Source organism: Oreochromis aureus, linkage group 3, assembly GCF_013358895.1.
Source record: "Oreochromis aureus strain Israel breed Guangdong linkage group 3, ZZ_aureus, whole genome shotgun sequence".
Lineage (NCBI taxonomy): Eukaryota > Metazoa > Chordata > Actinopteri > Cichliformes > Cichlidae > Oreochromis > Oreochromis aureus.
This window is the reverse complement of record NC_052944.1, coordinates 37,003,649-37,028,439: the sequence shown is the minus strand read 5'-3', so window position 1 is coordinate 37,028,439 and position 24,791 is coordinate 37,003,649. Positions and strand designations below refer to the sequence as shown.

Genomic DNA, 24,791 nt, shown 5'->3' with positions numbered 1-24,791 from the left:
GTGAGCACAGAGGTGGAGTGAAAAGCATCCGAGAGCTCTCACCTCTCTCCATGTTTCTTACTGTGTTGTGTCATCAGACGGGGGGCACAGCATCAGAACAAGGTTATATGACCTGCTTTTAAATGCAAACTCAAAAACGGGCCCAGTTTTAGCAGGTGCTGCTTTGAACAACACGTCCTTGATTGCAGTGATCAGTGTCCTGTTTGATCTGCTGATTTACTTCTTTGAAGCTCCGCAAGGTCTCATCTCTTATGTGTTTATATGTCATCACATTTTCAAGTTCTGCGAGAAGTCAGAGTTTATTTTGGTAAACATCTGGGGAAAAAAGAAAAAGCTTTTCTTTTACTGTCTAAAATCAGTAATGAGAGGTTTAGGTCATTGTATTCCACTTTCTGCTACCTTCCTGTGTGGTTTGTCTTTCATGTGGCTGCAATGCCTCATTTCCTGGTTCCTGGTATTGAAAACTCATGATTGTACAAAAAGAGAAAACCTACAGAGTCTTATTTTAATAGTCAATTATGTCAACAATACTCTTTTTAAATCTTTTTTCTCCTCGTTTTCATGGTGAAATGGATTGGAAAGATTGGAAAGTAGTTACTACGATCAAATACTTTGTGTAGAATAATCTTGAGTTTAGATTACAGTGATTTCTAGTTAGTTTTACATCAGTGAAATTTTTGTATCGCAAGTGGAAAAAGAGCACAGAGCCAGACATGGCACATTTCCCACACATTATTAATGAAAATAAAATTGTATCTGTAGCCGAGTGACTCAACATTTACCAAACATTCCTGACAACCTTTACCATAAATGATGGACTTTTGAAACATTGATTGCCGATTTGATGTAATCAGAACGTCATGAATAGCAGCACTCACTTACTGATTTGTAGAAACGCTGGATTGTGGTTGGTGAACATAATTATTTTAAACATGGTTGAAGCAGAGTGAGATTGTTTAACACTGGGGAAGCAGATACTGGGATCACAGCTGGTAATAACAGGGTAGATGCTAAAATGTAGCCTTCGAAGATTACAAAATATTAACTTGCTAAAGTTTGCATATTTTGGTAATATTAGCCACAATGATCATCCAGATCATGGCAGCATTAAGGGCTTGAATTTAAGGCAGCTCGACTTGGTTTTCAACTTTCACCTGAACCCACGTGAGCTGAATAACTCACATGATGTCTCACAAATGATTCATAGCTTCCCCCCTGTGACTCTTAATGACTCACAGGATGACAGAGTCAGATGTTCCCAAGGCGAGATTGCCAATAGGGGTTAATACCGGGCACTCTGCACGAGTTTCTAGAGTTTTTGGTACTAGTGTCCAGTCGAGAAGAAAAAGACTGGCATGGTATTCCAGACCACTGACCTTAACAGCTATGGGAGTGGCCACCGTAGTAAAAAAACAAACAAACCCCCCCCCCAAAAAAAAAATCACCAATGACTTGCAGAAGCAACCATTAGATTTTCTTCCCAGTGAACGAATCTCAGTACTTACAGTTGTGGTCAGCAGTTTACATCACGGGCATGAATGTCGTGGTAATTTGGGGTTTTTAATGACTTCTTTGAACTGTTCTTTTTCCACAGTGGAAAGAGTATACATCTTTCTGACTTTAGAAAAACAAGAATTGGTGTGCAAAAGTATTTGGGTGTATTTTATCTTTTTTTATCATCTTCCTATGAGATTTGTTTTCTTTCTATGGACCACAAGTCATAGGAGATTGATTTAAAATACATACTGGCTCAAATAAATACACACACTCACTTAAATTTTTTAATAAGTGGTGCTGAAGGACCTGCAATGTATTTTAACTTGTCAAGGCCAAGGCCTATACTTCTCATTAGTGATCATGATTGCTACAACTGGTAGCTTCTCTTTGCTAACATAAAAACGATTTGTTTGACACTCATAGGATTGACCAATACTCGGGACGATGGAAAAGTCCAAGGCCACCAAAAAGCCAAAAATACCAAAGTATTGGCCAAACCATAAGAAACTTGATTTAGGTGCAACTTGCTAAGGGACATTTATTCAAATATTAGTCGGGATGTGAATGTATTTGGGCCTGCATGCATACATTTGAACCTGTGTAGAGAAAATCCAAAATAAATACAAACTTGTTCACCAATTCTTGTTTATTTTATTGATTTAAATCAAAGATGTATGCTGCACAGTCATTTAACACTGAAAAAAGAACAGCTTATGTTTAAACTTCTGAGCACAACTGAAATTGTTCATGAAAGCAGAGTTTGAGATATGTTGATCCATCCTGAATGTGTGGTGAGACCATTCAAACATCCACCACAGCAAGAGAGAAAATACACATAATGTATAGGTTTAAAAACTGCTCATGAGATATGACATTTAACTTAAATGTCATGTCTAAAGTTTGGCATTTCAAACAGCAAACCATATTGCCTGTGGTATTGTTTTCCACTGAACCCTGCTGCTTTGAGTGAGTCCATGTTACCAGCTTTAGAAAATGTGGATGAGGCCTCAGCGCTCTTTTGTGGGCAGCTTTCACCATTCATCATTTCACTTTCACCACAGCCTATTTGTCTGGTTGTGTTTAGCATTAAGAGCAAAGTAATTTTGTCCAATCACGCTGTGCAGTCTGCATTTAGTCATGAGAAAATCATCCACACGTGGATCTGTTTCCACACTCACATCGTGCACAGCGAGACCTTCAGAGAACAAAAATGAAAAGATAACATGAAGCGAGAAGACACTAGAAATAACACAACTGTGAGAAGTGTGAAGGCATAATTACTGAATATTTTTATGTATAAAAAGTTGTCATAAATGTTTATATCAACCTATCATACGAACCTTGAACTTGACCTCCAGGTACAACGAACCACTTTATGGCACTTTAATTTTAATCTGTTATCTATATCCTGATAGCGGTTAACATTTGACCACCACAAGCTGTTTCTTGGACACATGTACACATTTCTGTTGCGATTTAACCACAATTCTCATATGATCTGTTGTTTATAAATGTTTGTAAAACCTTACTAGACCAACTGGAATGCATTAGCAGCATGCTAGTGTTTATGGGAACAATTAAAATCCATAAACATAATATCAGTGCTCTTTTTCTGGACTCTAAAATAAAAAGTGGGTTGGGTCTACTGGCCATTTCATTTGGGACTAGCTCATGAGCGCCATCTGCTACACCCTGAACTGCAGCCAGTTTTTTTAGACGGCAGTGGAGTTATTAGAAAGTACAAGTCCTCTCTTAAAACTAATCTCACAGCAGTTATTAGCTCTGTAATCACAACCTTTAATCTTCTGATTTGTGTTGCTGAACAGAACTACTCTTATATACAAAACAATCCAAATTTGGAGGTCAGGGAGGAGGAGGGTGTGGACGACGAGTAGGTCAACCTTGACACCATGTTCCAGCTTTTCACCAAGTTTCATTAAGTTCAGCTTTAGTTTGGGAGTTGACCAACAGTTTGTCAGGTTTTTTTTAGAATAATCAGCAGAGAAACATATTGTCACTAAATATGATCCTATTAGTTTATAGTTTTTCAGTATAAAGTTCTTCTCTTTTACATTTTTTGTCATATTTTACTTTTTTCCTGCTGATTGTATCTGACACCTGTGGAGAATATTATTTCCTCCAAAACACTGTAAATGATTATTGAATACAATGCATAGTTAAAGTCTAAAGGAGTGGGGGTTTTAGATCTTCTTGGCTTAGAACCTTCTTGTCATGTTTCGGATCTCCTTTAGTTTTTAACAAAGAGACGTTACCCTACAAACTTCCCATGCGGTTTCATTTAACCACACGCCACAAGAATTTGAGGCACAAAGATGTAAAGTTACCCCATCTGGACGTAATTTTTACAAACTAAAAGATTACAGAAGTTGGCACAATCCTCCAACCAGAGTGGGGAACCTAACCCCAATGTGGTGAACCAGAACAAACACCATTGGCATCGTGGCAAACAGAGGTGGTTTGAAGTCACCTCAGATCGTAGAAGTAAATCAATGAGTTGCTAAAGACCACGGTACAGTTTGGATGTACTGGTTACTTGATTTGCACAGTTCCTATACGCTTAGGCTCTCCGAAAACAGTCACACAGCATGCATATATTAGAAACACATGTTTGTCTGACAGGGTGAACGGGTTGTAAAGCACAGACTTAAGATCTGGAATGCGATTGTCTGGTTCTTATTAACCTGCAGCCGCTTCATCCCTCCATCAAACATCCCCCCCGTTACCCCCCTGTGCTTCCTCTCAGTATTCACTTAATATTGTTTTTCCTGTTCTTAGCATCTCTTAAAATCTCTTGATTCTACCATTCTTCTTCTACTCTCCATCTCCATCCTTATTTATTAGCTCTGTGATTTAGCTCCTTGCCCTCTTACCTGCTGCTTGGTGAGAATCTAGTCGAAGGTAAACAGTGTTGAGGTTAAAATTTAATGTTCTCCACATTTCCAAAGAGAAACTGAGATCAGCCCTAACGCTTACTATGCTTTCAAAAGACTTTCAGCTAATGCTTGTACGATCTGTGACTATGTCTCGACCACTGAAATGTTTACCACAGCAAAGAAGTACTTCTTAAACACTTCGGGCCTTCAAGTAAACTAAGGAGCATGAGAATATATAGTGTGTGTATAATGATACATTACAATGTATACCATCTGTGACTTTATGTTTAAACTGTGCAGTTCAAGCTTACCACCTTACAGAGATAGTAACATTTTAATATTTTGGGCTTCAAACTGATGCCGCAATGGACAAAAAAGCCTTACTTACATTAAATAATACAGGTTAATGTTAGGGAAAAAATCACAAAAATGTGAAAACTGCAAAACTTGCTTTGGGATTGATTTAGATGTTTCCTCAATCCCTCCAAGTTACTTGAAAATTTAAAATTCTCACCTTGAAATGATCATTGAGAGATTGCTAGGGCATTGATAGTGTGGTGTGTTTTTAAATGATCTTACAGAAGATAAATATTTAAATGAGGAGTGGTGAAAATTCATTTTTAAAAGCAGATTTCAGGTCCTGTTCGTACACTGCTGTATAATCTTAATGTTTTCCAGCTTTAGCCAGTGCTCACTGCAAAGATGTTTGGCTGCCTGCTAGAGAATTAAGGGGGATATCTAGGCTCTAAGCAAAGACCGATTTAAAGAAATCAGAACACCTTTTGATTAATAACATTTTATCAATATGAGTAAAGCAGACTAATCTGGAGTTTCAGTTGGTAATGGTTACTTCTTATAGTGCTTCTGTTTATTGATGCACTAATAGAAATCCTTGACACAATGTTTCTAGTTTTCTTTGTTTTGTTTTTTCTTTCTTTGTATGAATTAGAAATGGTTATTCTTTGAAATTACTAAAGTTGAGTTATTTTTTTAATCAAGCAGTTTTATAAACCAAGATTGGCCCCAATAAACCTTATAAACAGGCTCCTCTAGAGCCACAGAAGACTTAGTATAAAATGTGCAATGTAATTTTGGTTTGTTGTTCTGACAAATGCAGACTTCCTGTGTTAAACTTGTGGATTTCCCCCTATTTTAAAAGGTCAGGTTGTGTCTGCAGAGATTTAATGAGCTTTCACTGTGCAAAGATCTCAAGGTCAACAGACAAAAAGGGCATCACAATAGGTTTTTGTAATAAAAGGCTAAGAATAAAAATAAATACAGGCTTAAGACTAGTGAAAACAAATGAACACGCTGACATTTTTGATGAGAAACAGTCTTTTTTATCTTGTTACACAGTGAGAAAAACAAAGCACATAAATGTGTGCTTAATCACAGCTGAATGTTCTGTTTTTGCTTTTGAAGATTTTTTTTGCCTTTAAGTAGTTGATGGTTGGTTGGCAATGGTCAGAGATTGCATGTCAGTGGAGATTTCTGTATCCTCTGTATCCTTTAACCTTCTCTTTTCTCTGCAGGGGGATCACACGTGGGCCAACATGTTGGGACAGAGCGTGCGGTTACAGCCAGTTCCCATCCAGAGCCTATCAGAGCTGGAGCGAGCCAGGTTACAGGAAGTCGCTTTGTACCACCTGGAGGAGAGGGACCTGGACTTCAAGATCAGCATCCCTAAAGGTAAGGGGGAAGGACAGAGATGGTGTTTCTAAAGGATCTGATGGTTGAGTGTAAACTGATCTCTTAACTGGATTCCTCAATGTTTTCCAAAGTGCTTCCATTAATTGTTAGCACTCATATACTACCTTTATTGATTTGGAGGCTCAAATATTCAAGATTTAAAAAAAAAAAAGGTTAGTTCAAGGCATGCATATTTGATCTTTACCTGAAAGAATTTGGACTGATGAAGTCTGGGACTAAACAAAAATGGGCGTGATGGGAGTTGAACCTTTGTCTCCCATATCATCCTAAGAACCAGCTTATTCATTTATGTCCTCTGTAATCAACATTTGATTTTAGTCTATATCTTTTGACTTGGACATCCTGGGCTTTATATTAATATGTCATGTGTTTGATTTTTTTATGATTTCCTGCCTCCAAAGAGGCAGGAAATCATAAAAAAGTTAAATGGGAAGATTCTTTTCTCCTTGGTTCTCAGGAGGATATAATAGTCTTGAGGATTATCCTTCTGAGTCCCATCTGCCTCGTTATTACCTTGGTTTCATAGTATTAGGTTTTACTGGTTTTGAGGCATCAAAAGGATTTGGTTCCATTTTATTTTTTAAAGGAGCATTATTTGAGTTAAAAGACACCCTTCGTTACTTTGACCATCATGGAAGGATAACCTCTACTTTTTCGGTTTCCAGGCTGCCAAGCCCTACCCCGGCTTACATTTTATTGGTTTACTGACCAATAATTGGCCGACTTTAGAAAAGCTAAACTATAAATAGTAAATAAGTTTCTTAAGTAATTGTGAAACATAACAAATAAACCCATCTGAGAGAAAATCAGTTTCCTCTGACACATAATTGAGAATGCTGTTAAGTCACATGGGAAAGTAATTGTTTGGAAATGGAGCTAAACTTGGTATAACTTGCATAAACATGTGATAGCCAGAGTTCAAGTGTTGCCAGAGTATTTTGTGTTTCTGTTGATTTCTGAAATAGCATTTAAGTATCAAATCAGTTTTAAAATTTTGGCACAGTCCCTTATAGGGAAGGCAAGGAGGTAAAGGTTTAAAAACATGAAAAAAATGCCATGTCAGGCCATTCAATTCATAGGGACAGGGCATGAAAGTTACTCCACTACAATAGCTTCCCAGAATGGTGAAACTGATGAAGGACAACTTTGTTTTTGTGACATTTCCTGACTATTGCAGCCAATTTAATGCAGTTAAATTTCATTACTCAGTCTTGGTGGTGAGGCGGATTGGTCTCCCTGAGGTTTGAGAATAAAGGTTCACGATGACCTGGTGAGTATGGCGCCAGTTTGGTGAGCCACACTCCTTTAGAAACTTGGGCTGAACTGCCCTAAAGCAAAAACAACAACTCAGTCTGCCAAGGGAGCCATAACAGCCTGTCTGTGAATCTGAGGAATGAGCATGAAGCAGGAAGACATTAAGGATCATCTGGAACGGAATCCAGGGTGTCAGATTGATAAGGAAAGGGGAAAGGGAGGCAACGTGATTTCTGTTAATTGACTCTGTATCTCAAATAGCATATGATAGGGTCATGATTTGTCTTTTTTCCCACCGCTTTAGGGGTGATGATATGAGAGATAGCTGGGTGATATTAACTTCTTAAACCACCGACCAGTACTGTTGTTTCCAAGTCATAGTCTAGCTGGTATTGTTTTGTTTTTGAGTTTAAACCTGTGCAGCTGTCCCGGTGTGAGTCATTATGGCAAAATGTGCTATGGGAGACACCTGTTGCAGCAGGAACTCCCACAATTGTGGACGAATTGTTGAATGTTAATACACTCGATTTATGCAGTAATGTTGCATAAACACTGCTTTTACAGGGGTGTAGGTTTTCCAAATATGGCTATTTAGTTTTCATGTAACCACCTAAAAATGGTGACTGATGAAGCATAGGTTCAAATGTCAGCACATTAACAGGGGTTGTAGCCTGTGTGTTGTTGCCATTTAAAGAGATGGCCATTGCCGTTCCACCAAGTATGTGGCTAGAGACTTGGTGCACATATAGTACACCTTATGGGTTACTTGTAATTTAATGAATTAGCTCTTCCAAACTATACATGACTATTTGACATTTGAGCATGTATAATTCCATAATCTCTTTCTCGCGATTTTGTTCCGCTCCCTCATTTATACCTCATCCTCTTCCTTGACTCAAACTTCCTCTCCTGAATTGACACACAAAAACACGCATAAAATTTTTATTTGTTCCTGATATTGTGGCAGTTACTTCTTTTCAGCAGATGTGACAGCTGACAAGAAGCCAGCTAACCAACAATAACAGCTGGTTTTAAGCTAACATTAGCTAACATTATGCCAGCTAACATTAGGATCGAGTATCCTAAAAATCACACTTTCCCACTTAAAAAAAGTTTGATTACATTCTCACATTGTATGAGAGTTTTTGAGTGAGTATCCGAGACCAAAAAGGTTTGATCTACTTCAGAGAAGGTTTCACCAGTGCTGGCTAAAAGCAGCTAACAGCAAGAAAAACAACAGTTAACAGCAGCGCTTAGCAAGAGAAAAGTTAGCAACTCCCGTCAGTATCGCTGTCATCAGACAGAAAAAAAAGACATGGACATGACAAATGTAAACATTAGACTGACAGGCTATACTTACAGAGGAAGGTGCCCACCGTATCAAGGGTTATGGACTTGAATTGGGACGAGTAAGAAAACCACATTTCAGTGGAATCTGCTGTCCACTGACATATACTGTTGATATTTTACAAACTGTATCTGAACTGAATTGTAAAGGCGGTGGTGAAAGAGACATATAGCAATGTTTTTCATGTAGTTTAAATTAATTTTTACCACACTGAGTTCCCCAAATTCAGGCTTTGGTGTTGCTTGATGTTCCTAGTCTTACATCAGACCTACATGTTCGATGAATCTCTGATAACACCAGCAGTGGAAAACACAATGCTTTTCCCCCGCTCCTGTTTACTTGCATTCCTCATCTTGCCGTTGGACTCTTTCTCCACCTTTGGCAAATCTTGTGTACCCCTTTGAACTCTGAAGGACTCAACCCATCTAATAAAGTGGGCTAGATTCACTAATAAACTGCAAATCCCTCACACACCTCACAGACTGGAGAACGGGAGGTTTCCTTATGTGTTTATTGAGGCTGGTAGGGTCAGTGAGGTCAGGAGGATCACTGGGGCTGATGCTGAGGAAATCTGGCTGATTGTTCAACTGGTGTGTTTGTATGAGCAGGATCTGTTGGTGGCTTTTCTCCTGTGAGACCAGCTGGTATGTAAGCCTCTTTTCTCAGACTCAGAATCTCTCTCCCATACTACTGTTCTCTTGCGGGGTTATTAACCCTTTGACCTCCTCAACTTTGACCGCGTCGCTGATTGAGGCTGGGTATACTTAAGATTTCAAATAAACAGTGGAGCTCAATTATATCAAGGGCTTTTCAATTCCCGTTGAGTTTAAAATTTACAATTGGGATACAACCACTTCTGCAACTTTTCACAATGCATGCGTGCAAGAAAGTGGCTTGTAACGGGGCCTTGTGGAGATTTCTTGTAAACAAAATTCCTGTGTTAATGAAAAAAAACAAGTGTAATTTAATTCACCTTAATTTTGTGCCTAAAATTACCTAAAACATGAGTGGGGAATTCATTTTTCCAATGGGCCACATAAGAAGCTTGGACTGTTGTGAAGAGCCGCACTTATCTGAGCAGCTCTCCACAACAGTGCCAGTTTCTTATGGACATAATAGGAGGAACTATTTAACTATTTACAATCCACACATGAATACATGAACAAAAAAAATCTCTCATTTTCTGCATTGTTTAAAGTCCCACAAGGTTTTTATAGGTTCTACTACATGAGACCTTCTAAATTAGCTGCCTTAACTTGAGCGTATTTGAATAATATGATACCTCCAATACCCTTTTTACCTGCTGGCCTCATGTTCTAGCTGTGATTCAATCTTCACATAAACGATGGATGTAGCTGCCTGAAAATTGCCATAAACGTAAATTCTGTGGTTGCCAAAACAAATCCAGCTGCACAGAAATATAGATGAAATCATCTCTCTGCCTCCTCGCCCTTCAACTCAGTAAACTTTCTCAATGAGTTTACTGTCCCAGTTGTTAGTTTAAAGTCTTATTTAATAAAATATTTGCTCATTTAGTAAATTGTGGTCACTATTAGAATGAAATAGAGGAAAAAACAGGATACACTTTTGAAGAGGCACATCTAACGATAACCAAATGGCTAACCCTCGCTTTGTCAGATTCGAAAATGCCCAGCATAAGATTTTCTCTCAGGATCTCTCTATTCATCAGGAGAAATGCAGTGGCCATCTTTTATATATAAAGTCTGTATACTGCATTGAAGAGCTGGTGACACCAGCTGCACCATCTGTTAATATTCACTTAACAAATAAATATGCTCAAATATGTGATGTATGATTTCTTTTCCCAAATGATCGGATTAAATGTTTAAAGTTTGCAAGGTGTCAGTTTTCTTTTCTCATTAAATTTGCTGATCCCTGCTGCTGCAGCTCAACAGATTCAAAGTGTGCCTTCTAAGTTGTATTTTATTTGTTTTCCTCTCCCATTGGTTGTAGCGGTGATAACGTAAGGAGAGAGAAACCCAGCATTGGACAGAAACATTCAAGACGTCTGTGGATGTTTAAACTTTCTGCATTTGACTGATCTACGAAGTTCACGACCTTTTGTTGGAGGTCTTTAGATGTTTAAATCAGCTTTAAAAGTATTGAATGTGTGTGTGTTTTGGTTGTTCACTAAAGTCCCAAATAAGTTTGGGTATCTGTACATACAAGGCTTTGTTTGAAGGTCTAGTCACTCACTAGATGTCCACTCTCTGGATGTCTGACAAACATCTGAGGCATCCAAAACAAACTCAAAGTCTATTTCTTTCAGCAGCTCTTTCGGGTCTTCACACATGTCCAAAATAAGTATGTGTGGTGGAATTTAGTGGGAAGACGCCCTGGAAGCTTCTGACTTCAGGCAACACATATTGTGATTACCCTTGTAAAAAAGGACATTTTTAGCTATGTTTAGCATAAGATTAAGCATCTGTAAGTGAACTTCTACGTCAATGTTTTGCACTAATATAATGGAAATTTGTCCAGTAATCTTTTAACGATCTTATGACGTAAAACGCGACTTTTGCTCATCTAATGTTATCATTGTTGCTCAGTGGGATCTTGTTTAGTCTGTCCAATGCTCTATTACAAATTTATTGACTTCTCGCATTACTCAAAGTCTCACAAGTGAGGAACCTTCGTAACACATATGTTACCCATGTTGTGAGTCACGTTTTATGCCCTTACAATGTAAATACACTTTAGAGTGAACACTTGTTTTGATATTAATGCCCCAAGAAAATCTACTTTTAGCAGATAATGTTTCTAATGTATGACACATCCTGTGAGACTCCCCGTGCTCCGTGCTTTTGGGAAATCTTCTGGTTCTTCTCTCTTGTTCAGTGTGTGTTTGTCCCATCAGGTCAGGGTTCAATTAAACAGTAACGTTATTGGAAAGATGACTAATACACTTTATACCGTCTGCTTTCTTACTTGTTTTTGCCTTTTTTTCCCCCCCCGTGGTGATCACTACTATCATAGTAGATGTCCTTAGCATATGTTATTTTAATGCTCCAACATAAACTTCACAAATATCCCACGTGGACGAAATAAACTTGGCTGCTTTGAATGCCTTTAGCTCCTGAAAAAGACCCGGCTTTGATTTAGTGATGTTGTAAACAGCAGACTCACCGACCCAAACAGTTTCTTCCAAGATACGTAAACCCAGTGAGAGCGAGACGTTGTGCAGCTCACGCTCATGCTTTCCTTGTTTCTTTATGAAGTAAACTTTTTGGGTAATGAGCAGCAGCGGCAGCAGATGTGACGAACTTAATTAACCGGAGAGGTTTGTGTAAGAAAAGCAGAACGTAAATCAATTATTTAACCTAACAGACTGTTTTATTTGTAGCAAATGACCATATAAGTGCATGTGTAAATGAACTAAAAGCTCACAGTGTATTTATGCTTAAATGTGATGTAATGCAGTTATTAATACATGTAATCTGGAAAAAGAAAACAGGCTGCTGCTATCTATGAAAAATTGTGACGAGCTTAGAAAAGCTCATTTTATCTGCCTTAAAAACGACTCCTTCAGCTCTCACACATCTCAGTCTCCAAGATTCTCTAAGCTCCAAATTGGATCAGTAAAAGTTAAAATGGCTGTCATTTTTTGTGTCCTGTGAGACAGTTTCCTCTGCCCGTCTCACAGACAAAGTGCTCTCTGAGTAAGTGTGGGAATATTCTTCCTCGGTTTCTCCCCCGGGCTGTAATCTCTCCAGGCCACCCAGTCTATTACAGTCTCAGCATCACCTCCCGTTGCGCTCGCTCCCTCCCTCCGGGCCGCCTTTTGTTGCTTTTCTTTTTCCTCCCCATCTCCGTACGTGTTTTCATTCCTCGCGTTTCATCTCACTTTTCTCTCCATGTCCCCGCTCCCTTTATTCTCTGGGTGCTTCATCCTGCTGGAACTGAAAGACAAATCGCTCCCATAAACCTTCTCCAGTGTGTTTGTACAGTTTGTATATGTCACTCTCCATTTATTTTCGTGCGTGGCCCCCGTATGCGGGTATTTGAATGTTTTATGCATCACAAGTGTGGTTTTTAGTTTTGCTGGCAGGGTCCAAGGAATTCTTTGTGAAATGTGTTGCTACTTGTGTGACAGATTTTTCTCTTATTTGGTGTGGTCTGGAGTTCATTCTCATGCCCTGTTTTATGAGTCGCTGCTCTGCAGGGACTGCAAACTAACTCGCGCTCCACTTCCTCTCGTTTTCCTGCCGTTTTTTTGTCCTTTTATTGCTTCCCTGGATCATTTCAGTCTGCCCTATTTACACTTAAAACTCTTGGCCTTTTACCTGTAGTTGGATTTGTGCTTACAATCCTTAAATATTTATTAAATCAGGTGAGCATCTTTGAGATGATGATTTTCTAGTCAGGTATACAGCACCAAGATATAAAAAGTTATGCATTAAAAAGAGTAAAAACTTTAGATGCTTAGATAATCTGTAATATAAGAGCACGGGCTGCTTCCCTTGGTTACTCCTTGTTAGTACTGGGTTGGTCCGCATTGGACTTCAGAACTGTCTTAATTCAACAAAATGCTGGAAACATGGAAACATTGACATGACAGAATCCCACAGTTGCTGCAGATTTATGGGCTGCACATCCATGATGCGAATCTCCTGTTCCACTACATCCCAAAGGTGCTCTATTCGTTTGAGATCGTGTGACTGTGGAGGCCATTTGAGTGCAGTGAACTCATTGTTGTGTTCAAGAAAGCAGTCTGAGATGATTTGAGTTTTGTGACATGGTTTGTTATCCTGCTGGAAGCAGCCATCAGAAGATGGGACACTGTGGTCATAAAGGGATGAACGTGGTCAGCAATAATACTTAGGCTGGAGTTTTGTTGCCTGATAAAACATTGCCTCACTAGCCTCAGTTCTCTTTTCTTAGTTGACAGGAGTTACACACTTTGTGGTCTCTGCTACTGCAGCACATCCCTTTCAAAGTTTACCTTGTTTTATTTCCAGAGATGCTCTTCTGCATACCTTTGTATGCACAAGTAGTTATTTCAGTTACTGTTGTCTACCTTCCTATCAACTTGAAGCAGTCCGGCCATTCTCCTGTGGCCTCATCAGCCACCACCCATGTCTAAATGCACAGAGCTGATTGGCTGATACTTGTGTCAAGGAGCAGTTGAATAGGTATAATGAAGTGGCAGTATATAATGAGGATACAGGCAGTCAGTGTGATTTGAGAGACCTGTTACCACGGTCACGTGTAGCCATGGTCATGTGACATGGGTGTTTTTAACCACACTTTGGAGCAGTGTTTGAAACATCTGTCAAGCGCCCCATCCCCAGTGTCAGTTACTTGCCTCTATGTTTCCTGCTTATGTTTATGTTAGTTTTGCATTTGGTTCCTATGCCTGCAACACATGAAAAAAAAGAACACCAGAGACTCATATTATTGCAGCCATGTTCATTGTGCATGTATGATCTGATGATTTTTAAGGCTCTAAGAACATAATTAAGCGAACCTAACAATCGGCTAACGCGACTGAAACCACAGCATCTGTCCTGCCAGTATTGCTCCAGTTCAAAGTCACAGTGGTATTACTCACAAATAAGAAGTAAACAAAAGGACACGTGCCTGTTCTGCGATTCCTGAATTATTTTACCAGAAGTCTCGGAGTAGATGGGAAGGATTCAGTGGTCCCTTGCCCCCCTGCATCCGGCACACTTGACCTCAGGGGCTGCTAACATCAGTCAGAGCTAAAATGGTGAAGAGACAAACAAACAACAACCAAAACGGGATATTAAACTGGGGTTAGGAGATAAAACCCAAAACAGTAGCCATGCGTCTGTTCATCAGTTATAAATAAAGGTGGCCTGTTTAACAATCAGCTCAGACAAATAGTGTGACATTGAGGTTCTGAAGTAACATCAGCAGATTTGTTGAAGCAGTAACTGTTCATCTTACTGAATGTATTTAAACGCTGCACTTCTTAAGCAGCCACTCATTGTAAAGTAGATCTGACAGAGGTAGCAACATGCATGAAATGTTTCTGGTTGTTCATTAGGTCTGCAGGAGATGTTAGATACTTGCGATTGACATTGAATGCATCATTTTCCTTGATTTCCTCCGTCAAACATCTTCAGTCGGAGCGCAGGAAAGTAGCCGAGTCTTTTACACATCAAACCCTGGGCTGTTTATCCCCTCTTTGTTTTTGTCTTGTCTGTCACCTTAGCTCCCTGTGAATGTGCATTGCGTAATCATACACATGTACATGCACACACTCATCAGTAGCAGATCAGCCTCAGCTGGATGAGGCGCTGTGTGCTTTGGAAATAAACTTTAATTTCCTGCAGTCATGAGAATTTGACCTCTTTATCCCAGCAGCACACAGCGGTCTTCATCTGGTCCCTGCTACTTTCATTTTTTCCTTATTTTCTTGATTAAAGCAGGAAAAAAAAAAATAAGGAAAAGAATGTCTGTGCTTTAAAGTGCCACAAACATGCCAGACAGCATTACTTACCATGAAGGTAACAGCAGTGATTCCTTAATAGGGAAAAGGCCTGACTTTGAATTAGTGATTTCTAAACAGCAGCTTTGCTAAAGCAAACAAAGGCTTTGTCCACACAAACCCAGCCAGAGTGCGAGGCTGTAGAGTTCCTAAAAATAAAAAATATCCCACTTGTAACAAAATATACACACCATCAGATTTTCTGTTTTGGGGATGTAGTTCACAGTATTTTATAAAAAGAAGGTGCGAAGAGGAAGTAGAAATGTCAGCAGTGGTTGTTTTTCAGCTCTGACTGAAGTTAAGGGAAAAAACCCAGGTAGGGTAAACATCTCATCACAAATCTTCCCCAAATTATTAGGTACACTCAAATGTTTTCTTGTATTGTCAGTTTTCTGAAGATTTATGAAAATGAGGTATGACATCTATCCAAATATCAGCCAAGACCTTTATAGAAAGTGTAGGAGTCTATACAGTCTTTGCATTACAATATAAAGCACCTTCAGGAAACTGAAATTGTTGTTTTTGTCTTTTAGTTGACATAGAGTTTAAACAGAGGTTGGTTTTTTTTCAAAAAATTATATATTTATATAACTATATACCTCTATAAATGAAGAAACACTGTCAGGAGCCAAAAAGAAAACTGTATAGCAATCAGCTATCATGTATTAAGCTAGCTTACCAGTGTAAGGATTATGTGTAAATATTTAAATCGGTAAACAATCAGTAATCTTGACTATAATACGATGATTTCAATACTTTCGTAAAATTATGAGGTGGGGTGGGGGGTATGATTGTGAAGCTTTACTAAGTAATATATGTATTTTGGACACAAATACATTTATGTAAAATATATTTAAAATATCAAAATTTAAAGTGTATGAAAAAAAAGGCGTCTAGTGGTACTGTGTCGCCTTAAATTGAATTTTTAAGGTACATCATAAATCTTTTTCTCCATCCTTTCTTCTTGTGTTTTAAGATTTTCAGTCTTAAAATCTTTTTTGGCAGAGCTCGTTTAGTGTTATAGCATTTTTTTTACGATCACGTGTTATCTTGAAACATTCTTTCCCTCAATTTATTTCCCTCTCTTTGTATCTTTCTTATAGATACACACATGCAACAATACATCTCCCTTTGTCCAGCATAACAAGGGCCATTAGTCAGAGTGGGCTTTTCAAAAACACTAAACAGGCTCAGTCTATTGAAAAGGTTCTGTTCTCGTCTTAGAACTGAGGAAGAGGTGAAAGCAGAAGATAACAAGTGAGGCGAAGAGGAAAAAGAATAAGTAAATGTCATATTGAGGGTGAGTCTGATTGGTGGTGTCTATTTAAAAGGACATATTACTTCCACGATCAAGGTTATAAGTATGGATTTAATACATTTATACTTACTCCACCACATACCTTTAATATACCAGCCTGGTCTCATAAAATATTCATTAAAATATAATTAATTAGTTCGTGTTCATGTACACAAATCCAAACGAGTGCTGTTTAAAGCCTAAATTTAATTTAATGCCCCAATGAAATACTTCTTTCATGTACAGGGAAGCAGACGAGGACAGTTAATGAACCAGTCGGGTTTTAAAAAACCCACCAAAAAAGGAAAATTCATAATTATTCATAATCAGAAATTAGTATATTAAAAATTGTGACAATTTTAAATAATGCTGTAAGACTGTTAGAAAATGATTTAGTTAAACATTTTAAATGCTGGGTTTTAGATACACAGCTTTGTTTTGTTTTTGGGGGGGGTTTTGGTTTTACAAGGTTTTAGTCTTCTCTCCGTGGGTCATGAAACTTGTTCTGAACTTTGTAACTCTTTCCCTGATCAACACACATCATATTATAATAAGAAAAAAAACTAAATAATTTTCAGAACTAAAGACTTTTTTCTATTTAATACAGACTGCTGAAACAAAAAGCAAATCTACAGTCGAAGTGAAGTAAAACTAAACTATAGTAAGGAGGACATTGCCCTCTGTGCCTCCTGGGTGAGTTCTTTCAGACATGTGCTATCAGAAGGAGGCCACCAGGGCAGGATGGATGGATGGATGGATGGATGGATGGATGGATGGATGGATGGATGGATGGATGGATGGTAGTATTTGGGTTCATGTACAGATAAAAGCTGGTGATGGGCACATCTCATTGATGTACAACACTAACAAAAGACAGACATCCCAGACTGACTGTGACACAGACTTCATTGTTCAAACTAAAGCACATACTTGAGCATCAGAAACAAACTGTATTGACTGTGACCTTTTCTTTCTTCCCACAGAAACTCACAAGCGAAGAAAATCTCTGCGCAGGAAGTTTGACTCCTTTTCAAAGGAAAAGAAAGAGCGAGGTGAGTTCATGAAACCCCAAACCATAGAAGTGGGTAAACACGATCCCGTCTGCGGCTACAAACTGTGAATGTGTTTCCCCACAGGCTGTTACGCTAAACGTTATTATCAAACACAATGTCCCTTCTGTCCGCTGAAGCTACATAACCACCACCACTGGCGTCCAGTGGCTTTTACCACCACTAACCACTAATGGTCACACATACTTGAAACCCTGTTTAAAAAGAACAAGTGGTTCAGGACTGAACTCTAAATCATGGAAGTTTCACTTAGCTGGTGCTTCATTGTTTTTATAACTGCAAGTGAATAATGAATGAACAAACTGCAAGTTTAACTCCTTTACTAGAGCTATAAGTATTATCTACAATATGTTTGGCAACAAATGGTTACATTTAAACCAAAAGCACAAAGAAACTAACAAAGTCAGACCAACAAAATGAAGAACAAACTGTTTTCCCCATTCAGCACACATTGTTTCTTATAATTGTGTTCTTCTGGGTACAAACCAAGTGGAAAAGACTTTGAATCTAAAACTTTTGGATCTAATGGATTGGTTTTTGGATCTTTGATCTACATTTGTGGAATGTGTGCTTCTTTACACTCCTCTATTCGAGTATGTAGTTAAGTCCGTGAAAGCCTGCTCTTTTGAGTCTGACTCCACTTGGCCTTCGGTGTGAAGCAGTATGAAATCTGATTATTTTTGCCGGATCAGATATTCTTCAGTTCTAAACACGATTTCCATTCTCAGCAGAAATGGAGGAAGTTTTCATATTTGGCTTTAAGCTTTGAAATTTCTGAGGGGCCCCGTGTCTTTCTGCTTTGATTTCCTCCACTTTTCTTTTGAACTGCCACCTTGCCATTGTGGTTAAAAAGAGTAAAAGATATACAGAGTCTCATCTCTGCAGATCAAATAATACTTTTAATTTCCTGGGGCTATGGTGCTGGCAATCAGCTTGTGATGCGGTAACAACACTGTGTCCAAGTCAAAGCGTTTGCTGCGTTGGATGAGACACTTGTATTTTTAACAAGCTGCTCTGTTGTTTTTCTTGTAGACTCAAGCCCCCTATTTGGTCATCATTCTCTGCCTCTACTTTTTATTAGCAGTATTCATGTGTAGCACATCATTCGACTGAGATTTAAAAAATTACAGTGTACACTACAGCCCTGGAGACAAAACATCGAAGAGCTTAGGGAATAATCACACAGAGGCCTACTAAGGTTTAGACCGTTAAGGACTTTTTCATAGCCGGTAATCCAAACCAATCAACATGGTAATGACTAACCTTATGTTGTGGATGGGCTCATCTCAGATGTACCAAAAATTCGATTTTTGGTGTCTCCTCCCTGTTACATGATGGAATTTGAATCTGCCAATCAAGGACCCTCAACATTTACTTTTATTGAAGACAATTTAGCCTTCATCCTACCCAGTGTCATGTGTTTATATTAGTGCCGTCAGCGTTAATCTCGTTAAAATGACGTTAGCGCCATAACCGCATTAACTCGGCAAACCTCCGTTAGCGAGTTATTGCGGATCGTCCCACACACGGGGGCGATCCTCCATAACTCGCTTACTGAGGTTTGACGCATTAGTTTATGTTAGCACTAGTTTATATTAGTCTAACCAAAGCTCTCCAACTAACCAAGTATAGCCCAACTTCACTAACCCTCCACAGTCACACAGACCCAGAAACCAATCAGTGACCGCCTTGTAACCTCAGGTAGGTGGGAGGGGGGGTGGAGATGGTGACTGGTCTTAAGGCCTGTGTGAATAGCACCTAGGGAATACATAATCCCAGAGGAATACACACTTTTTGCTTAGCTACCAGTGGTTGCCAGATGTTCACCAACTGGTCCTTAAGACCGTGTTACTGGGACCAAACTTCTAGCTCCTCTAAACATCATAGATCCTTTTTTCATGGATGACTACATGTTAAAGTTTATTGACCTGGGAGTTAAGCCACATTAATCTTTTTATTGGAGCTGAAAGAATTTGGACCGTTTTTAACTCTTAATGGTGTCTCACAGTTTGTGTGTTTTTGGAAACTGAAGCAACTTTTTAGGCCCTGAAATTGCCAATGACAGACTAGAGAAGCAGATACTTTGCTTGTTGAACAAAACAAATTTGAGACTTTTTGTACTTCTCTGTATTGATTTTTCATTTCATCTTCTCTTTGGCTTTCTATGATTTGCCTCCTGACCTTTTTTTCCCCTTCTTCTTGTGTTGTTTTCCTTCTCCACTTCTTCTTTCATCTTCCTGCTCTAACCCATGTGACAAATCAGATGTTAGCGTGACCTCTCAGAAAAAGATGTTCTCTTTTCTCAGGTGATTATCGCAGCAGGGCGTGATACGAGCCAAAATGCCCAACACTACACAGCACATGCATTGACTGGCTGTCTGCGCAGCTCTTTAAAGCCTGCCTCCATCCTTGTACACACAGTGACTTAGCTCTAGTTAACCCTGCTAATGAAAACACAGAACATTGGGACCTGGCAGCTTTCCTGCTGGCTCTGCTCCTCTACTACTAAAGGCAGGACTGCGTCGGGTAACAGATTACAGAGTGACAATTGTGATCTGCTTGGCATTCGTGTATGGTTGATCATAATGCAGTGAACCAGTAGTTTCTATGTAATTTTCCCAAGCAATAGTTTAAACTGTTGATTCCTAGGAAAAGACTTTACAGAGGACAGCCTGTGTTTTTAAAGTCTAATGCTCCAGGAGGTTCAATATTATCACCCAGCTGTTCCTCTGCTAAATATATCCCCTCTATTTTTTAAGTAACAGATGTTGACCTGAGTACCAGACATATTTAGGGAGAAAAGAAATGAAATTCCTGAACTGTAACACTTTGACACAAGCATCTCCCTTCCTGGCAGATTTTTTTTTATCAACAATTCAGCACATACTAAGACACATTATAAAAAGAGGTATTTTGGTTGTAGTTGAGGTAGTGCAGTGTTTTAAATTATCCTAATTCAGTCTTCTGCTTTGGTCATGGTGGTGTATTTGCTGGGTTTCACACTTGTGCATTGTGTGTAACTGAAATCTGTTGGGCTGATCTGACAGAGTTAATTAAAAAAAAAACAACTTAATTAAATCATGTGTTCTAGTTGACATAATATAATTATAATTAAGTTATTCTAACAGTTCTGTTTTTGGTGAAGATTCCTCAGTGTTCAAATTTTGTTTTTCAGCTCTTAACCTTTATTTAACCAGGAGATGGGACTCTTGAGATTTAATATTTTTAAATTTGTGGAGGGATGGAGTGGAGCCAGTAGTCAGTCCAAGATTCTTGCACAAGATCAGCCCAGTTCAGCAACAGTTCAGTCACTATCTTGTAGGTTTATCACTGATATGTTTCTTATTTGTCTCCTCAGTAAAATTAAGGACTCAGTGAACATCTGCTGAGCTTCTGTACTCCCTTCTTTTCTTGCTTTCTCTCAGCATCGGACTCATCTTTACTTACTGGTGTTAACAGTCTGGAAAACCATAGCGGAATTACTATAATGCAAATAGCTAAAGAACTATAGACTTGAAAACTCTAATTTCTTATTTTATATTATTTACATCTGTGTGACTTCAAATATATAACATTATTAGTTAATGAGCCTTGAGCCTTTATGAAAGAAAAGATACTTTTCCCACTACTTCACAACCCTCTTTTAAACGCTCAAACCTCTTCTAAACGTCTGGGTAATCTGGCTGCCCTTCTGTGAGAAGCAACACTTCCCAGCTGCCACAGATAGCTATTAAATCATCGAGTGTTTACTTTAAACAAGCAAACGCTTCCAGTGCAAGCTGCTAACCCCATCACGGTTGGCTTGTGATGCCAGCGAACATGGCCAAATGTCAGGAGTGACTGTACCTCCAAGCAGACGTCAGGACTCAGGACTGAAGAGTAAGCCCCAGCTTACAGAGCAAATACAGCGTAAGGCACATCATCAAAAGGTGACATCTTTTCAATGGATAAAGCCCATTCCTGTTGACACGCAATGTTGTGTTTATTTGCGTAGTGTGTGTTCAGAGAAAATCAGCTTCAACTCAGTGTGTCATAAAATAAGAGGTCAATATGATCATTACTATCACCATTGCATGTTGTACAATCAAATTATACATGCTTACAAAGCGCTGAAGATTTTAAAAAGTTCCCCAGTCGAACTGTCTGTCAGACCTTGCCATATGTTGGGGTTTATGTTTTACTTCTTTTGGGGGCAACTGTTAACCATCAGCACTTTAAAAATAAGTACTTAGGTGTAATCTTTATTGAGATTTTAGACTCTTAACTAGTTTGACTAAAAAATTATTTGTATGAATGATACAGGAAAAGTCTTTGAATGAGTGAATGATTTGGATTTTTCCCGTTCTTTACCAACAATAAACTATTTTAAATTATACTATACTTACCCAGTTTTAAAGAGTAAAGATCTCCTTTTTATTTAGTGCCTGGAGGAAAAGAGGCTGTACAAATTGAGAATATGAATTATAATTCTTGCTCTGTGTTTAAACTACGATGAAGTTTAAATGAGCTGGCTTCACAGCAGAGTGAATCCTTCACATAGCAAACAGCTAGCATCTAGTGTTGCCAAGAAACAGCCGATAAGATTTTTCAGCCTAATTTCATCATGTTTATGTTCTGTTTAGCAACCAAAACCAGGCTAGAGTTTAAGTGAATGGTGACCTGCTGTGTAAACAACTGTGTAATACTTCACAATCTGTTGCACTAATTAGCTGTTAGCTCTGCTCTAGCTTGCACATGTGGCCACAAGCTAATGGTAGCTGGCAGCTGGCCAGCAAGGCACTAATCAAAGGGCTGCTCACTACAAAACCTTAAAAACTTGTGTTTGGTTTATTTGTTTATTTATTTATTTTAAAGCTAAGTATGGCAAAATGTGAGTACAAATTAAATGGAGAAGTTTCGCTCACTCCCAATTTTGTCTTTTGGTTTCAGTTAAAGTGATGTAAATAGTAATTCCTCTGTTGATCTGAGCAATGCAGCTCTGCAGAATAAACTCCCCACAGAACCTGAGAGTTATTTCAGGCTGAGTCCATCCTGCATCCTTAAGCCCTCACAGGGCATCCTGCCAGTCTGATTTGCCTCTCTGACCTGCTCGGGACTCTCCGGGTGAGACTGTGCACGTGTGCATCCATGTGTTTCCATTCAAACAATTGTGTGCGTGTTCACGATTCTTGAATGCGAGTGTGTTAGGTAGATAGAACCTAAATAATCTGCTTCCTGTTTCATGTGTGTGAAACACATGTCAGCTCAGTCATTCAGAGAAAGACCGCTGCTCCTCCACACTGAAAGGAGTTGGCTGAGGTGGTTCAGGCTTCTGATTAGGAGGCCTTCAGAGTGCTGAGGTGTTCCTGGCATGTTCTATCACGGGGAGGTCCTAGGGTAGATCCAGGACACCCTGGAGCAGTTACACATTTTGGGTGGCATTGGAGAGGAGGAGGTCTGGGCTTTTCTGCTTAGGCTTCTACCCCTGGGTCAGAAAATAGATGGAAAACCTATATTTACCAGTGAAGAAGGTATCTAAAAGTTAGTAGTATGCATGAAATCAAGGTTGTTCTCTTTCCTTTCAAGCAAACATTTCAAGCAGTTGCTACATCTAGAATACTCCTGGGCACTACTGACAGAGAGCCAACAAGCAGTTTTTCTGCATTTTGGTGTTTTTTTTTCCCTCTCTTGCACAAAATATCCAGATTCTTTTCAGGCGATGCATCTTTTTAATCATGAAATAACAACTACATTTTTGCTTTATCACTCTTTGATCCTGATCAGAGTGACCAGACTGAATGGATGACTGTCTAACTGGGCCTTCACTAAGGTGGTTGCCAGATAAGCAGTCTATGCTTAACCTCGGGAGTGGACTGATGTAGCATAGTGAGACATTTACATTTTGAGTTGATGTGTCGAGGATGAAACTGACGACAGTGACCTCACTCGTACTGTGTTTACCTGCATGAGTGTGTGTGCAGTAAGCCTGTATCAGTCTGAGTGTGATGTCTGCTGTGTGGCTGCGGCTGCTCTAACAGGATTATCCTGCTCCCAACATTCTGTCTATTCTTACACCGCTTGTCTACTTAAACCTCTTATCCGTTGTGCGAGGAGCTGTGCGATTACAGCGTTCGCAGGCTAACAAGTTCATTTCATCATCGCCTATAAACAGACCCTTTAGTTGCCTTTATTAGATTTATCAGTCATTATCTCTGCGCTGCTGTAAGCAGTGCATCCCTGTAATCTCTGCTCCTCCAGGTTCTCACACTCCCGAGCTCCCTCAGTGTTTTATTAATAACGACTGTGCATTTTAATAAAGATCTGCATCGAGCACTAAAGGCATTGCACACACAATCACATCCATTTTACCAAGGACATTAACCACTCACCCTAAAGAAGTCAACATTGTTTTTAGCTTTGCAGGCCGTTGTCTGCATCAGGGGTGGGCAACTCCAGGCCTCAAGGGCCGGTGTCCTGCAGGTTTTAGATATCACCCTGGGTCAGCACACCTGAATCAAATTCATTACCAGGCCTCTGGAGAACTTCAAGACATGTTGAGGAGTTAAGTTAGCCATTTAAATCAGCTGTGTTGGATCAAGGACACAACTAAAACCTGCAGGACACCGGCCCTTGAGACCTGGATTTGCCCACCCCTGGTCTACATGTCACTTCTATATAGTGTAATAAGAGGGCAACAGGTCTTCTTGGTGTTTGTGCTGATGTTGGCGCTTTAGCCTATCCTGTGCAATGGAGAAGACAGAAAATGTTTGATTTATTTCAGTTCAGGCCATCTCTGCTGTCATTCTCTTTCATGTTTCTGCAGCAACTTTTGTCTAACTTTTCAATCAACTAGTATTGTACCTACACAAATGCAGTACTAGGTCTGGGGCTACAAGTCTTGTCTTTTGGAGGACTCCACACAAGCACATCTGCATTGGTTGTGTATTCACAGACCATTGTAATGAGTGTTGCTTCGATTTACGTGTGTTGTTTGTACTGAGGAGTAGCCCATTACATCATGTTATGGAAATATACTGAGAGAGCGAGGCTGTTTCATTTGACAGCAAAGTGAAGTTGATCACTACAGTGATTGTTTACCCTGTTGTGTGTGAATGAATATCAGTGACTAATATGGAACTTGGTTCATGCTATTTGCTAATCAGAGCTTTGTCAGCATCATTAACAGTATAATAGATGGACATTGCCACAATGACATCACCGAGATTTGCGAAATCCCATTAAATCCTTGAGTTGATGTTTTTGGCTG

General features: G+C 39.2%; 1 protein-coding gene across 3 annotated transcripts in view; it reads left to right on the top strand.

Annotated features, from left to right (window-relative positions):
• The window catches only part of arhgap36 (Rho GTPase activating protein 36), a 76,143-nt gene that overhangs the window by 37,245 nt on the left and 14,107 nt on the right, over positions 1–24,791 (top strand). For all 3 annotated transcript variants that reach the window (XM_031757393.2, XM_039610127.1, XM_031757399.2), the window contains exons 2-3: positions 5,924–6,080; positions 17,459–17,527. In XM_031757393.2, coding sequence (XP_031613253.1) covers positions 5,924–6,080; positions 17,459–17,527 — 226 coding nt within the window. The remainder of the gene's footprint in view (positions 1–5,923; positions 6,081–17,458; positions 17,528–24,791) is intronic.